This window comes from Hippocampus guttulatus, chromosome 5 (genome assembly GCF_054856545.1).
Source record: "Hippocampus guttulatus isolate MCC_2025c chromosome 5, RoL_Hgut_1.0, whole genome shotgun sequence".
NCBI lineage: Eukaryota > Metazoa > Chordata > Actinopteri > Syngnathiformes > Syngnathidae > Hippocampus > Hippocampus guttulatus.
The window spans coordinates 19,038,284-19,053,808 of NC_141265.1; the positions used below are offsets into that span (position 1 = coordinate 19,038,284).

Consider the following 15,525-nt stretch of genomic DNA (forward strand, 5'->3'; position numbering starts at 1 on the left):
CGCGCTTCCGAGAGGTGGCACTAACAACTTGGTGGGCGGGCTCGACTCTTTTTTATAAATAAAAAGGAGGTTACGCCGTGGTGCGACAGGTGTAAACGTCAATCAACGGACGTTTGAAAGCTTGCTAGCAATTGAAACTGTTGCTGACGAGGAAATCAGCTGCAATGCGAAGCAACAACTTCGGAGCAATGGTATGATTACACGTCGCACATGAAAGTAAATTAGAAGTTTTATTGCGTCGTGAACAATATTGGCAAGTGGAGTAAAGCGCGATGTTAACGATAGATGCGAACTTCCGGGATGTTTCCTGCTGTCAACAAGGGCGTAAATCCGTCTAAATAAGATATCTTGGTTTACTCTTTTCGACTAAGAGTTGTCGTATTACTGTTGTCACTTCGTCTGTCCGACCCGTTTTGAGGTTGATATGGAAAATAATCAGCGAGCTATGCGATTTTGTTTCAATTTGCAGGTTTTATTTTTCCTGTCAAGCGCCAGGCTCGCGAAGACAAACAGCTGCTATTTATGTCACAAATGAGATAAACATATCGGGAGCCCCTGATGCACACTAAAACAAGTTAGCCACTAACGCAACGGTTGACAGCAATGTTCTACAGGTGTTTCCTCAAGTCCCCGAGTCACAATTGCTAAACGGTACTGTATGTCTAATATAACTGAACACTATTGTATTTTGCAGTCTTTGTTGCCCGTCTTCCTGCTCTTATGTGGCTGCATGTCGGGGTCTCACCTCACGGAGGCCTCAGACGACACCCTGAGCCCTGAAGATGCTTCTTTTTGCGAGTAAGTACAATAAAATAAGCACCGTATTAGCATGGTCCAATAACTGGTTCGATAGTTTCCCGTGGTTTTAAAAACTCCACATTAATACTGGTTGTCACAGGTAATGAGCTCTTATTTTTGAGGGGACGTCTAAGCAGGGCACAATATGACTGAGTGCTTGCAGAGTTGAGTGATGCCACCAAATATTTTTTTCCTCCTGGATGAGCAGAGAGGAGAGGGGTGAGCAGTTACAAACAGAAGCGGGAGGGAGCCAGATGAGAGACCGCAAACATGGATGCCTTTTTGCTCTGATTAATGTGCATCATCCTAAAAAACATATTTGTTGAGTTTTGACATTACCAAATAGTCTATTGTTTTTAAATAAATAAAATGGATTGTGTTCAATGGAGGAAAATTGCAGTTTTCTTTACACAAATGTTTTTTTAAAAAGTCATTTCAGAGCGGTCATTTTATTACCATGATTCACAATATTTTTCCTACCATTTTAAGAATCTAATATCAGCCTATGCCTACATGAATGACACTCGGAGGGAGATCTTAATTTAACACTGTGTTCATTTTGGGGTGAATATAGATTCATTAATTTATTCTTTGAACTGTCCTTGTTATATTTCTGTTTTTATTTTTTTTCACTTCATGTACAGCAGTTTGTATGCAGTTGTGGCAGTTTTAAAAGTGCTCTATAAATAAAGTCGAGTTAAGAATTACAGAATTGTACAAGAAAACAAATGCCAACCAAAAAGGCATAGGGTGAAACCGCCTCTTATCAAGCCGATGCCTTTTTCCCCCAAACAAAACATAGAAAATCATCCAAGTGCCAACACAAATGTTATCTCACTTTTTTTTTAATCACACAAAACTCATCCATCCAGTTAAGCCAACCAACATTGACAATATTTATACACTTTCCTTCATGCTTGGTTTGTACTGTATGTTTATTCAATACTTGAAATATTCTTTTTTACAATGTAACTGAACCATACGTTTTCATCTTGGACTCATACTGAGATCCATGTATCGTGTACAACACCAGTGCCGTTAGAGAGGGTAGCCAACATATTCGAAAAAGATCATCCATCTATTTTCTGTAGCATTTGACTCCTCATTGGTTCGAGGTGAGCTGGAACCCATTCCAAATGACTTTGGCGAAGAAGCAGGCGACACTGTGGACTGGTTTCCAGCCACTCTCAGGGCACATAAAGACAAGCCAGCATTCCCACCTTGGGAAAATTCGTCTTCAATGAACCTTACCTTACCAAACCGAGCCATGTTTTTGGAATACAAAAAGCAGATGCTAGCGCTACACAGGAAAGCTTAACTGCGATTCGAACGCCAAACCTCAGAACTGTGAGGCTAGCGGGCTAAACTTTAGTTCACCTACTCACTGCAACTACAATGATTCAAAATGTGTCCTTTAACCTGTTGTGGCTGACGAGGGTTGATGCATTGTGACTGACGGGACTATCATTTTATGTAGGCCATAGCGTATAATCATGCCACAAAAAAAAAAAAGAAAATCACTGAATTATCCAATCAAAAATTTTTTTTTTGTTCCTTTAAGCGGCGACCTTGAGGTCCAGTACCCAGAGCTGCTTGTTAATAGATGCCTGATTGTTCCAGAGGAATTTCGAGAGAAACTTACCACCATCTGGGGAGCTCCACTTATTCGGTACCCTCATGCACAGGAGGTAAAACATGATCCGTGGTGTGTGTGTCAAATCCAAGAGAATAACAGTAATCATCAACAATCACATCTCAGATTATCTTGTAATTTCTATCATCTTGATCAAGAACAGATCGTTCAATTCAAGTCCAAGAGGGATATTGATTATTTAACAAGAGTGAACGACTGAAAGTGTAAACAGAAGAACTTGAGGACTGGAATTGCCTCCCGGTCGAGATGGTGAAATATAAAAACATGTGAAGTGATTTAAATTTCATCTCAATAGTCAAAATGGTCATCCCCCTGTTTGAACACCAGAGTGCACTAATGTTTCATATTTGTTGTCATGTAATTATCTTCTGTACCAATCTAGCACCAGTGGGTGGTGCTACCACTTCATTGTTAGCGCCATAGTGGCAACGGACAAATAGACCATATTGTGATTTTTCAGTAACTTTATTTTGTAGGCAGAATTTTGCATCCTATGAAGATATCTACTGTTATTTGAACAATTTAATTAGCACACATACTTATTTAAAAAAAAAAAAGAACAATGCATGAGCAAGATCTGAGTTTAAAGCCCAGTTATTATGGCAAATAATTCTTAAAATGCAGAAGCAATTTGTTTTTGTGAATTTGTTTAAAATTTCTGTTTCATTGTGGATGTAATTTTTAAGTGTTACATCATGCATGCTTGTGTTGAATGTAATAAAAAAAAAAGCTACAGTAGCATCATGCTGCCTCACGATCGAGATGTCCCAAGTTCAAAGCGCAGCTCATTTCTTTGTGCGCTTCGGCCTTCCTCCCACATTCCAAAGCATGCCTGTTGATTTGAATGAAAACTCTAAATCGCCCATAGGCGCGAAAGGTTTTTTGTCAATATGCGATTGGCTGGCACCCAGTCCCGGGTCTATGTAACTGGCCCCTCGCTCAAAGTCAGCTGGCAGAGTTTCTAGCTCGCACACAATCCAAGGACTATGGAAAAATGGAGAGAAGTCGGATGATAACTGCACCCTGTCAACTTTTTCTGGGTCCCTGAAATGTTCCACTTGACTAAAATCGTTGAATTCTAGCTGTACTCTTGACGATTAGCGCAAGAGTAATTTTCCCATCGTAGTTTTGTGTTGAGAGCGCTCAAGCGCCCTATTGATGTTGACGTTAAAAAAAAATGTAATTGAAATCCAGCTGGATGTAATATCTCGTCTGTGGATTCAAAAGCTAAGCAGTCCGGTTTGAACAGGATCTATTGCCCAAACCCCATTTGATCTATGATCCTATAATACTGTCTGGACTCATTCACTGTTGTGACCAGACAGCAAAAACCATTACACGTAAAAAGAAATCAATACAAACTTTCTTCGCTTTGAAATGTAATTCCCCCGTTTCCCTGACACTCAAGCAAATTGGCACCGTTGAAGGGGGCTGCGATTGTCGCTCGTGTTGTTGGTGTGCCAGTTCACCACGCTTTCTGTCAGTGTGCCACTGCTATTCTCCGCCACTCAGCCTTGCAAACCTGTGGCAGCCGTACAGAATAGTGGCTGCTTCGGCTCAAATCCACCCACTGTGACACCCACTTCATTGCTGAGAAGGGAGGCATGCCTGCTGAGTAATTGTAATGGAGTGTCTTGGGCACTCGGCCTTTAAACACACCCCTAAATACACAGAAACCGCTTAAGTCCAACACTTTGAAATTCACAACATATGCAGCCGACCACACTCTTTTTTATTTTTTTTTTTTTTTTTTGAAAAGTAGGCTTTGTCTTTTGGACGTCGACTATCATGTGCGAGGAGCTCATGTGCTCCTGATTTAAGCCAGAATCAAGTGATAAAGTTTGTGTTTCATGCTTTTTCTTTTTGGGACTTTTGACCCTTTCAAACATAAACGTGTTGGTAAGAAAAGAACATGAAATGAGAATGCGAATATGAACAGGAAGTTACTGTGAAGCTTCTGTTAAGACGTGCTACCAGTTTAATTTGGTAGCGTCGTACATTTGTTATCGTTGCCCCTATAGGACACCTTAACCAATCTTTTTGTGGTCAGAGTATTGGTGTGTGTCTTGTGTTGCAAGTGCCGTGCATTTGAGTTTCATCTGTTTGTGCTCTTTGTCAAGAGAGTACCGAGTAAAAGCATGCTAATATTAGCTTCTCCGGCTAGTTAACTAGCTTGCCACCGACGAGTTAGCTGCCATAGTGTATACGTGTGCTATGTTATAAAGTTGATTGCATTTTCCACTTGCTCGTGTTTTACCGTTTACTTTTTGTTTCAGGAATTTAGGTGTAATTCCAAATATATTTTAGTGGCAGTGGGAAGTTTTGTTTTCAAAACAGAATATGCTCAACTGATCAAACTCAACAAATCTTCCCCTGAGTGTGAGACAAGGAATAAAATGTTAACAGTGGGACAAAAATGGGGGCGGGGGGAACGTTGGTTCTAAGGAACTGATGACAGAAGATGCTTTTTAGTGAGGTGGAGAGGTATTTTGATTACTTGGGCATACAATTGAATCCGAACTTCAAGTGTAACGGATAAAAAGGCCTACCTTGATTTTTCTTTTTTTAGCATGGGTTGCATTTTTTCTCCTATCATGATAGAATGGAAAGTCACAAATGTATGTCCTACAACACTGAAACTTTAAAGTCACTCTAACACAGGAGTTTTGAGTCGGGCTCAAAGCCAAAAGGGCTTTCAAATGTCTTTGCTTTTGGTCGACATTTGGATGGATGCAATGAGGGTTTAAAGCCTGAGTGTGATTAGAGCTGCCTCAATGTGATGATCTCTTGAGCTTCTAATAGTGTTTTTTTTCCTCTGTCTCTTTCTTTGCTGCTTTTCGCTCTCTGTGAATGATTTTTATGCTTTGCTAAAACATGTGGGGGCGTTGAGAGAGGATTTAAATGCAACGATCCTCCTCTTCTTATTTGTGTGTGTGTGTGTGTGTGTGTGTGTGTTTTGTTTTGGTGAATCTCGGCGTTCTCTTCTGCGAGCCTCTGATGACGACAGGGCAGCTTTAAGCCTGGCAGTGCCCACGGCAGCTTGCCGTCTCCGCGCTGCCCACTCTCCCCCATGTTTGGCATGCCGTAGACGCGAGGGTGGGGTTCCTCTCGCGCAGACCCTGTCATTCCCAGGAAAGCCTACACGTCCACCCATGCAGGATTCCTGACAGGCCCCCACATTGGGACTGGAACACCTTGTAGAATGAAAGTTGGGAAGACTACGGCGTTCGTTTAGCTAGGCTAGCAAATATGCATGATACATTCGTTATGACCACAAGGCTCAACAAGTGAATCATGTCCTGTAATGTTTTCCAGTGATCTATTTATTGAACTGAACTTGACAATTGTTGATAAATTTGGCTTGGAGGGTGACAAAATGTTTGATGTGTTACGTGTATAATTAACTTGAATACAAAGTTGATATTTCATTGTTTAAATTATACTGCGCAGCCAGAATTGTTTCCATGTTGCACGAGTTCCATTTGCGGTTCTGTGACTATCATCACACCATCATCTTTGTCATCTCTATTGAAAATATAATGCCATGGAGAGGATAGTAACAAGTCGTGAAATTGATATTTTTTAATAGTCCATTACATATACTAATTAGATGCCCCCCCCAACCCCCATTCAGTAAAGGGAAAGCTGGCATGCACGGCTAGAGATGGCAATTAGTCAGTAACTTGACTGATAGTAACCTTAAATTCTTTTGCTTCATATATAAACTATAACAGAAATAATTCCATTTTTGCAACTCTCCTTCAAACAAAGGAGGAACAACTCTACCGATGATGCTCATGATAAGATGCAATCATTTTAATAACATTTGCCCACCAAGTTTACCGAGCTTGATAGCAAAGAGAAAGCGGCAGGTCCTGATTGGAAATAAAACGCCAGCCTGTGCTTCCTGGTTATTATTCAGTCGTCACACGGAAAGTCTTACCTTTTCAATTCGTATACATCGACGGGAAGCTCTGTTCAAACTCATAATGTGCAGAAGGAAATGCAACTGACGCTTGGATCAACATGCAAGATTAAATTTCTATTTTTAAGATTTACAGGCACGTAACATTTAGCAGGCAATCATTTTGTCGACTGCTCGGTGATGCTGTCACGGTAAAGTTTTGTTTTAATCTGACCTTCCCAGTAAGCAGATGTGACCCAAAATATCAAACTTCACTCCTTGTTAATTTGAGCGTCTACTTCCTCGTGTTAATTTTATTTTAATTTTTTATTTTTTCCCCCCTGCTTAAGAACATTTCAGTCCTCATCTAAACTCTCTTATGTTCATAGTTTGCATAATAACTGATTTAAAAACTAAACGTAGACAAAACTTTTAGGAAGGATTACTGCGGTGCTTACGCTTAAAACTGGGTTAATTTATTTATTTTTCAGATGCTTGACAGCCTCTTTTCTTTTACGAGCACGTAATCCCGAAGTGAAGTGATCACATGAAGTTTACTTTAAGACGCACATGCGTGGCTTAGTGGCACTTTGCCCAAAATGTTTTGTGGTCCGGCACAGGGTTTAGTTACAGATGTGTCCCAATCCTCTGATTCACCTTCTTTAAGAACAGCTTCGGGGCTGCTCATTATGCTTAACGCTCCATAATGCCTTCCCCTTCATCTTCCCCAGTGCTCTTATTGTCTTAACTCCGAGCGAGTGTTAAGGGAAAAACAGGTTAATACACATTTGGGAGATAAAATAAGATGTTTGGGGGTTTTTTTCCCCCCCATGGGGAAAGTTTTTCATTGGCATATGAGGATTCTTTCATTTTAGTTTAGTTTTTTTTTTTTTTTGTCCTGTAATTGCTGCGGAATTTTTTGACATTGCAAGTGGTGCTACTAATCAGGCCCATTGATCAACGTAAGGACAGTCGATGATAAAATTGCTCTGTCTATACTATTCTATACATTAGAAGCAGAGGAAATGACGTGTGGATTCATTAATCCACTTAAATTAATCGTTCCAGTTCTCATTCTTCCATTTCCTTGAAGAGCAACACTCGCTCGGATCTGTAAAAAACCCGACCACCTCTCTTGATTTTGCAAAATACTTTAATTGCCTCGAAGGACTCAATGAAGAGATGATTTTTCACTTCTTAAGCTTTAGTCTCCTGGTCGTCCATTCACTTTTTTTTTTTTTTTCTTGCAGCAGCAGGTGTTTAAGAGTCTCTCAAAGTAAATGGTGACCTACACAAAATTGGCTACATGGAACCGGCATAAATAGGATAAAACGGCTGTTGAGCATTACTGTGACCAGTGTGTTAAACCGTGGTTTTGTTGTCCTAAAGGTTGGTGTCGATGAATTATTAAGCAAAAGGTGGGATGGTCTTAGCTTCAAGAAGCTTAAATTGTGAAATCTCAAAGAAGCTTGCGTTTTCATGAGCCAATCGCATTGAATTTTTGTGGTGGGCTTGTTTGTTGATCACCTCAACTGACTAATGCAACTCCCCTCCCCGAATTAAAAAAAAAACACTAGAGATTTAGGTGGCTTTTCAAAAACCTGTATCTCGACATTGATCCATCTTAATCTTCTTAACATATTAAAGTGATTTTTCTTGACGCCAGAGTAGCTGAGGCGCTCGGCACCCCTCATGGCACTAAGACCGTCAAGGCATTGTGGACATCTTGTGCTGTTGAATAAGAAGAGAGGTGGGCACAAGTCAACCTGCTTCCACAGAGCTGTGCCCGCTGTGAGGCAATTTCATTTTGATCATATATATATATATTTTTGTTTTGGGTTCGCTCATTAGTCCAACTGTTGCACGCAGTCAGTGTTCTTAGGATCGGCTCTGCCAGCATGCCCACACTGTGGTGTGGAGGTTTGGAGCTGAAATGAAAGCTTCACGGAGTAGGTGTTTGCAGGATGCTTTCTTTCTTTCTTTCTGCATTTCTTTCTGGGAATGTCAGGAGAGCTGTCCATAATGAGCGACGACATGATGTCGCCGAATGCCATTGCTGGAGATGAGGGCTTTCTCCGACACTGTAGATGATGTGTTTAACCTTTTCTTTCGCCGTGATGCAAATCTGCATATCCGCACTGACTGTTCCAATGCGTTTTTCTGAAAACACAATTTCAGCGAGCAGGCAACTCAAAGGTCCCGGTCAAATTCCAATCCGGCTCGAGTCCTTATTTGTCCTCGTGCTCTGTGGAAGTGCCGTAGGGATAATGTGTTGGCTCGTTGCATCAGTTGCAGTGAAGTTTACATGTGGGGATATTCATCGTGGATGATGTCTGACATGGTATTTAGCCTGATGTCTGTCTGCGTTAAAGCGGAGATGATGGGGGTGGGGGGTGGGGATGGTCCAATAAATTGTGGCAATAGTTCACGGAAAGTACAGCTTCAGTTATTCGTCGGATTGTTTGTTTGTTTTGGATTTCTCATTGCCGACGTTAGTTTTCATGGGCAACTTCAGTGTTCCACCGCTTTTCATATATCACATACCTCTCGGGCTTTGTTCACTTCTGATCTGCGTACAGGTAAAGCCTAAAACATTGACTTACTTAATTTAAGTAGCACTCTGTAGTTGGTTCACATCCAGCCGTTCAAGTGTACCCATTTCCTCCTAATTTGAGGTTTGGAGAGCTGCTAAGTTGCCTACCCGGTCGAGTCACCAAACGTTGTACTCAATTAAGAGGGCTGTACTTGGTGAAGAAACGAGTTAGCCACTGAGTAACTGCTGAGTAGCTTTTGATTGATTATTTTGAAGAAAAAAAAACGGACCGTAAATGGGCAGTTTGCAGCGTTAAAAAAAAAAAGGTCAAAACAGTTCATGACATGACGGAAGAATATTATTAAAATGATCTTTGCGGGGGGAGACATCCCTTTCTGGCCCCGTCCTATGCTGAAAGTGAATTTTGTTAAAACTTGTCCCGCCACGACAGGCAGAGGGGTGTTGACATTGTGGGTGGGGGGTTGTGTTTGACAGGAGTATTGACCCACAATTGGCAACAAAGTTGAAAAGAAGTGGACAGCTCTCAAGACAAAATGAAGGTACCATCAACACAACACTTCATCATCAAGAAGTCATCCTAGCGACGTAGCAGCCGTTGCTAAGAACGTGCATATTCTTACCGTCTGCATCATGTGCAAGCTTGTGAGTCAGGAGCCATTATTGTTTCAACGGCATGCTATTTTAAGTTGGCGCCTGCTTGGTCGAATAAATGCGTGCGTGGAATTGAACTGTACAGTATTCTTCTCTGACATCATTGCTATCCTTCTGTGGTAGTGTCACCAGAAAGCCAAATGAAAAAAGTAACACATTGTTTCGTAATTACTACTATTTTTATTCAAAATATATCAAAAATATAATATTTAACTTAAAATGTACTGTATATAAGCAGCAATTAGCACAGCCCATCAAATATCACCAAAATTCTTTTTTTTTTTTTTTTTTTTTTTTTGGAACCTGGCCTGTACTTTAACTTAACTTTGACTGAACAGCCGTCAGGTGTTTAGTCTTAAATTGTGTTTCCATATATGAAATGTTGTTGAACGCAGACCAGCACTTCAAGCAAACCATGAAGGCTTACTTCTTTTCATGTCTCATCCAATACAAGAAATTGATTGGAACTGGGTGGCTTAGGACTGGATTTTCCTGAACCATCATATTTTACTGAACTTTTTTTTTCTTTGTCCAAATCCTATAGAGTGGCGCTTCAGGTTTTTGTTCTCTTAAGTGAAAAGTTGATATTGTTGTAGAAAGGTAGAAAGGAGTTTTTTCATGTGTGCGGGAATGTAGATTTTCTTCCTTCCGTGAAATCCTAATTGTGCCTCGGAGGCCTGCTAGGCTATCTGCGCTCAGCTCAACAGGATTTGTGCGTGCCTGTGTGTCAGAATGTGTCTATTTGCTTCAACGTGCATATAACCCCTTTCATTGCACATGATGCAGATTTATTTATTTTTTATTACTATACACATTTGCCGATAGGCTGATCCTGCACATCTGCTCTTTAGATTTTTGCTTTCCGTCAAAGGTGTTGAAAGTTTTGACGTTTGTCATCAATCATTTGTGAGAGGCCTATTTCAGGCCAAATTTTTCTGGTTGAGCTTGTCGATTAGCACGAGTTCATATTGCGAGGACAAGGAAACGCGTATTGGGTCACAGCAGCCTGTGTCTGGGTTATTTCTTGAATTATTGCTGTACATTTATGCAAATCCAGGATAAAATCCTGTCTGCCTGCAGCAACATCTCCTGCTGTATTCAGTCTGTGTGAGAAAGGCAGGTTGCGGTTGACAGTCAAAAAGGAATTGCGACGACATATATGCCAAGATTATTGCTGTAGTCATTAATTGTTGCTTGAAAGGGGGATTAGGATTACCACTCCTATAGAACACTCCCAACACCTGTCCTTCCTTAGATCTAACCACATATTTTATTTAATTAATTTATTTTTTTACCCCTTATTTCAGTATCGGTTCAAGTTGGCAAAATACGAGAGGCTGATTTATTCAAATGAATCATCTGCGCTGGAAATGATTCAATATGTGCCACATTCAGATGGGTGATATATTATTCCCCTTGGGGAGAGGCAAAGATGGAGCTGGAGCGCTTTTATTTGTGTTGTCTTTATCAGTGTGTCAAGCAGAAAGGCTGAGCTTGTTCTCTCTGAATGTATGGGCCCTTGAACCATAAACCTGTACCTCCTCTGATAACACTTTCTGCATTGTGATTATAAATGCCATTCTCAGTCATGTCCCCTGTGACGGCACTAAATATATCAAGACGCACAAAATGATCTGTCGGATGTTTTAACTTTTTACGTTTCAACCGACTGTCCAAACACTAAAGCTTGTCAGTCCGGCATGCACAATGCATTTTTTAAAAGACATGTTGGGGATTTTGTGCAGAATTAAAAGACGATTTATTTATTACTTGACACAGTGAGGCAGGAATGCACTTTTTTTCTTTTTTTTTGGGGGGGGGGGCGTGTAAAATGCAGAAACATCACTATCGTAGCTCGCGTGTACACCCATTTCCCCCGGTACCCCCGCGGTCGACTTGAGACCAGTCCGCGGACTACCGGTCAACTGGTTGAGCACTCCTGGTCTAGAACATTTTTGACCTGATTTCCCCCTTTAAGAAAAATTACATTTTGGTGACACCTGACACAAGTAGAGAAGGGCCAGGGGCCAGGAAGGTGTTTGCAGAGCAATACTGTGATTGATGACTTAAAGCTTTGTCATATGTATTGCGTTTCTCCTGTAGTTGAATCGAGTGCATTTCTAAAGTTGCCTGTAAAGTCTACTTCTATGGTATCCTTCTGTGAGGTCATAACAAAAAAAAAAAATCAACCTCAAGATGGAACACTGTTGGGTTTGAATTCCAACTCGTTTTAGCTGAGTGCTCATTTTATTTTTAAATTGTGAACTGTATGACTTTACCACCGCATTTTGGTTCAAGGGTCCCACCGACTTGTATGTTTGCAGCAGCCTCAAAGAGTGTTCCCTGAATTAGTCGGAGCCCAAGTGATGACATGGCCCTGATTGTCAGACGGGTGGGCTGGTGACACTGGAACACAGACGGCGCTTGTCTGTTTGAAAGATTCTCTTTCAAGCTTCCAACCCTTGGGCAGTCCTCGATCCGAGTCTCCCAACACCCAGCTTCGCCCACTGAAACGAGACTCTTCCATACTGGAAAATCGGGCCCTGTCAACTGGCAGTCTGGACTACGTTCAGATGACACAACCCACCCCCGCCCCCATCCTTCCCCTCGCTCTCCTTTAATAATCACGAGAGTTTTGCCACCCCGTGTAGATGCCTTTTGGTCGGCATCCATGGATGGCGTCAATAGCATCTTCCTACACAACACTGACTGCACGGAGGGCACTAGCAAATGTGGGAATAATTTACACTTTCTCACTGTACTACCATCAGAAACCATAATTAATCATGATAGAAAAAATGTGGAAGCCATCTTGGCTGGTGAAACACACAGTGCCTGTGAACAGCCCTGACGCCTTGAACCACTCCGAGGGCCAAATAGAAATGGGTGTCAAGAGCACTTAGGACTCAACTCGCAGCGAGATTTTGTCTGCGACATGTTGTGTAAATTCTTGAAATCCTCCGTGCATGAAGCAAACTGCGAGTAAGGTCGACATTACAGCACACTTTTAAATTATACACAACGTGACTCCATCATGGCTCGACTGTATAACTGGCAGACAACAAATGTTCTGATGTAGATAAATATCAGCAGTGGGAAACCTTTTTTCCCCCCCTACCAGGCTTCCGAGGTTCATACAATCAGTCCAATTTCTATAGCATAAGTGAATGACAAAAATAAAAATACTTCTATGATGAATCAGTTAAAATGTATTGGACATAAATGTACATGCATTTAACAACAATTCTTGGAGTTTAAATGAAAAGTATTGACCTTAAAAGTTAAATACAACTGAACTGTATTAAAGCCGTGATTCTTTCATGTCCCACTAGTGGGAACCAACATACCACGAGTAGGACTGGTCACTGTTCTTGCTTGTCGTCATCAAGGTCGCTGGTGAGCTGGAGCCTGTCCCAGCTGACTTTGGGCAAATGTAGCCAAAGAACGATTCATGCTCACATTCACACGGTATTAAAATTAATGTGCATGTTTTGGGAATATGTGAGGAAACCGCAACACCCGGACAAAATCTCCGCAAGCGCGGGCGGGACATTTACAGGATTTGCAGGACTCCGACCAAAGACCTCTTATCTCTGAGGCCGGGAAACGTCCTGACTCGTCGGCTTTGCTGAAGGGCTGAACTAAATTCACGACCAAGGAAACGGTGCCAATGTTATATGATGAGCATTTGTGAATTCAAATTGAAATTTTCTGTTGACATGAGAAGCGATCAAATACCGTATTTGGCTCACAGTCCATGAGTTCGTCACCTCGGTTTTATAACATTATGACAAAGTTTCTCGTTAGTGTATATTTATGATAACTTTCTGAAGTGATTGTTGCTTTTGAATTAAAGGAAAAATATTCAATGTTGATGGAACAGCACGCTTTGACTTCAGAGCACGCTGCTTGCTTGACAGGGTAATTACGGCCACGAGTCCAAACGTTATAATTTACCCTGTTTGAATGTGCTCTGTTCTGATCGGCATCACTGCCGGCGCATGTCAAAAAAAAAATACGTTGGCCTCATTTAGCATGGCGTTGATATGAAGTTCATATTCCTGTGCGTTGCCTCTCGAGCACCTGTTAGTGGTGGTTCACCGTGCTTGAGCGTGCGCATTTGCAGGGATTCGCTTTCACGCCAGTGAGTAGGTGTGCAAAGCATCCACCAGAAAGTGTCGGAAGCCACAGCTAGCAAGATGCCATCCAGGGTGACTAATAAGCTTAACATGAGCACTGCTGTGGTGAAAGAAGTCGTCAGTGTTGAGAGAAATGCAGAAATTGTTCCCTAGGCTGATACTAATTCCTTCAACCCCCCCCCCCCCCCCCCCCCCCCAAGCTTCAATCATCACACTATAAACCATCTTAACGTTTAGGTACGGCTTCAGAGCAGCAGTACCCCTGAATGCGCAAACTGAGTGAATTTAATGCTAGCAAAGTAGTACTCCGACGACCTTAAACTGAAGACAGCGGTCAAGTTTTGATTTATTTATTTATTTTAATAATACAATAACATCGATTTGTCATGAGTTACCCATGTGATTCCAAGCAATCAAATTGTATCATTGAAATGGTGTGATTATGCAATTATGGAGACTTGAGTTATTATTCCCAGTGTGATTCCTCTTGAACCGCTGCCTCCTCATAGCTCACCGCTGTGCTCGGCTAATATAGCGGGAGGGAGTCTATTTAGCCCTGTTGATTTTGGCCCCACGTTATGCCTTTTTATATCAACATGTGACTTTCCCTTGACCATGTGGCTCCTCCAAAGTGTGGATTTATAAGCCACTTCACACTCCGCTCCTGTGTGGGAGGCAGGCTGAGTTTAAAAATAGGCGGGTTGGTAGGTAGTGAGCAAGCCGTGCCGCACGAGGCACTTAAGAACACGCTGAGCTTTGTTGGCGTTCGCTGTACTTACAAAAGTTGTCAATACTCGGATCTAAATGGTGTTGGCATGACTGGCTGCAACTTGACACTCATTTAAATTGTTCCACTGGAAGTTGCTGATTAATTAGCGCTAGCTTCCTTTGCACAGAGATGCAATTGGTTGCGTCGAGTTCAAGTTTCCAAGAGAGTGAATCGACACCAATGAAAACCCAAACTAAATAACGGCACTGAAAGCATAACGGATTCCGAACTGAGAAGCTAGTCAATGAACACATTTTTATTTGTATGTATTTTATTTATTTATCTGTCAACAACGACACAACCACTCAGCTCGAGATGTTGCACCACCGTCTTTTACTTTACTGTACTTTATTTTTATTTTTTAAATGGTGCTCAACATTTGTCTGACAGTTACGAATATCATTGTGGTGCGTTCAATGTGCCGTGGTTTTTGCAATTTACATAGTGCTGTGGAAAAATGGCAACATTTGTTCTGTGGCTTGTTTCTGATATTCCCAACCGTGGAGGCTTTCATGATGCCAATATCCAGAGGGGAAAAAGGAAGTTTCCTAGCTTTTGAACATAAAAATGGGATCACGGCTGTTATTAATGAAAACGAGAGCCATCTCACCCGTAAGGTGGCTGAGTGACCTCTTTCATCTCCTTTTCATCTTTTGCTGTTCAGGCCCCATTTTTTGATCGGGATTCAATTACTGCTGCCTGTTTGACCCGTTTTGACCAGAACCACTCAGATTGACTCCATTTTGTGACCCTTACAATAGTGCAGACGTCAATCTCCCTACTCAGTCGCACCGCCAGCCTCTCACCGGTGTACTGTCTCCAAATTGAGACTGTATACAGTGGTGCCTTGAGATACAAATGATCCGACTTATGAGTTTGTTTATTTTTTTGCTTTGACTTATGAGCAAACATTTTAAAATTTTAGAAATGAGAGCTGTGTGGTGGCAATGAATCCAACTCAATTCATAATTCAAGCAGCGTGTGTGTGTAATATCTGTGTGAATGGTTGTTTGATTGTGCGCACCCATAATGTCAGCTCACCCTTGACCCGAATGA

At 41.6% G+C, this 15,525-nt stretch overlaps 1 protein-coding gene across 2 annotated transcripts in view; it reads left to right on the forward strand.

The window, feature by feature from the left end:
* The first annotated feature begins 71 nt into the window (after window positions 1–71).
* pebp4 (phosphatidylethanolamine binding protein 4) overlaps window positions 72–15,525 on the forward strand; it is a 48,909-nt gene continuing 33,455 nt past the window's right edge. For both annotated transcript variants that reach the window (XM_086111038.1, XM_086111039.1), the window contains exons 1-3: window positions 72–191; window positions 695–798; window positions 2,360–2,486. In XM_086111038.1, the coding sequence (XP_085967164.1) occupies window positions 165–191; window positions 695–798; window positions 2,360–2,486 (258 nt within the window). In that variant the 5' untranslated portion in view covers window positions 72–164. The remainder of the gene's footprint in view (window positions 192–694; window positions 799–2,359; window positions 2,487–15,525) is intronic.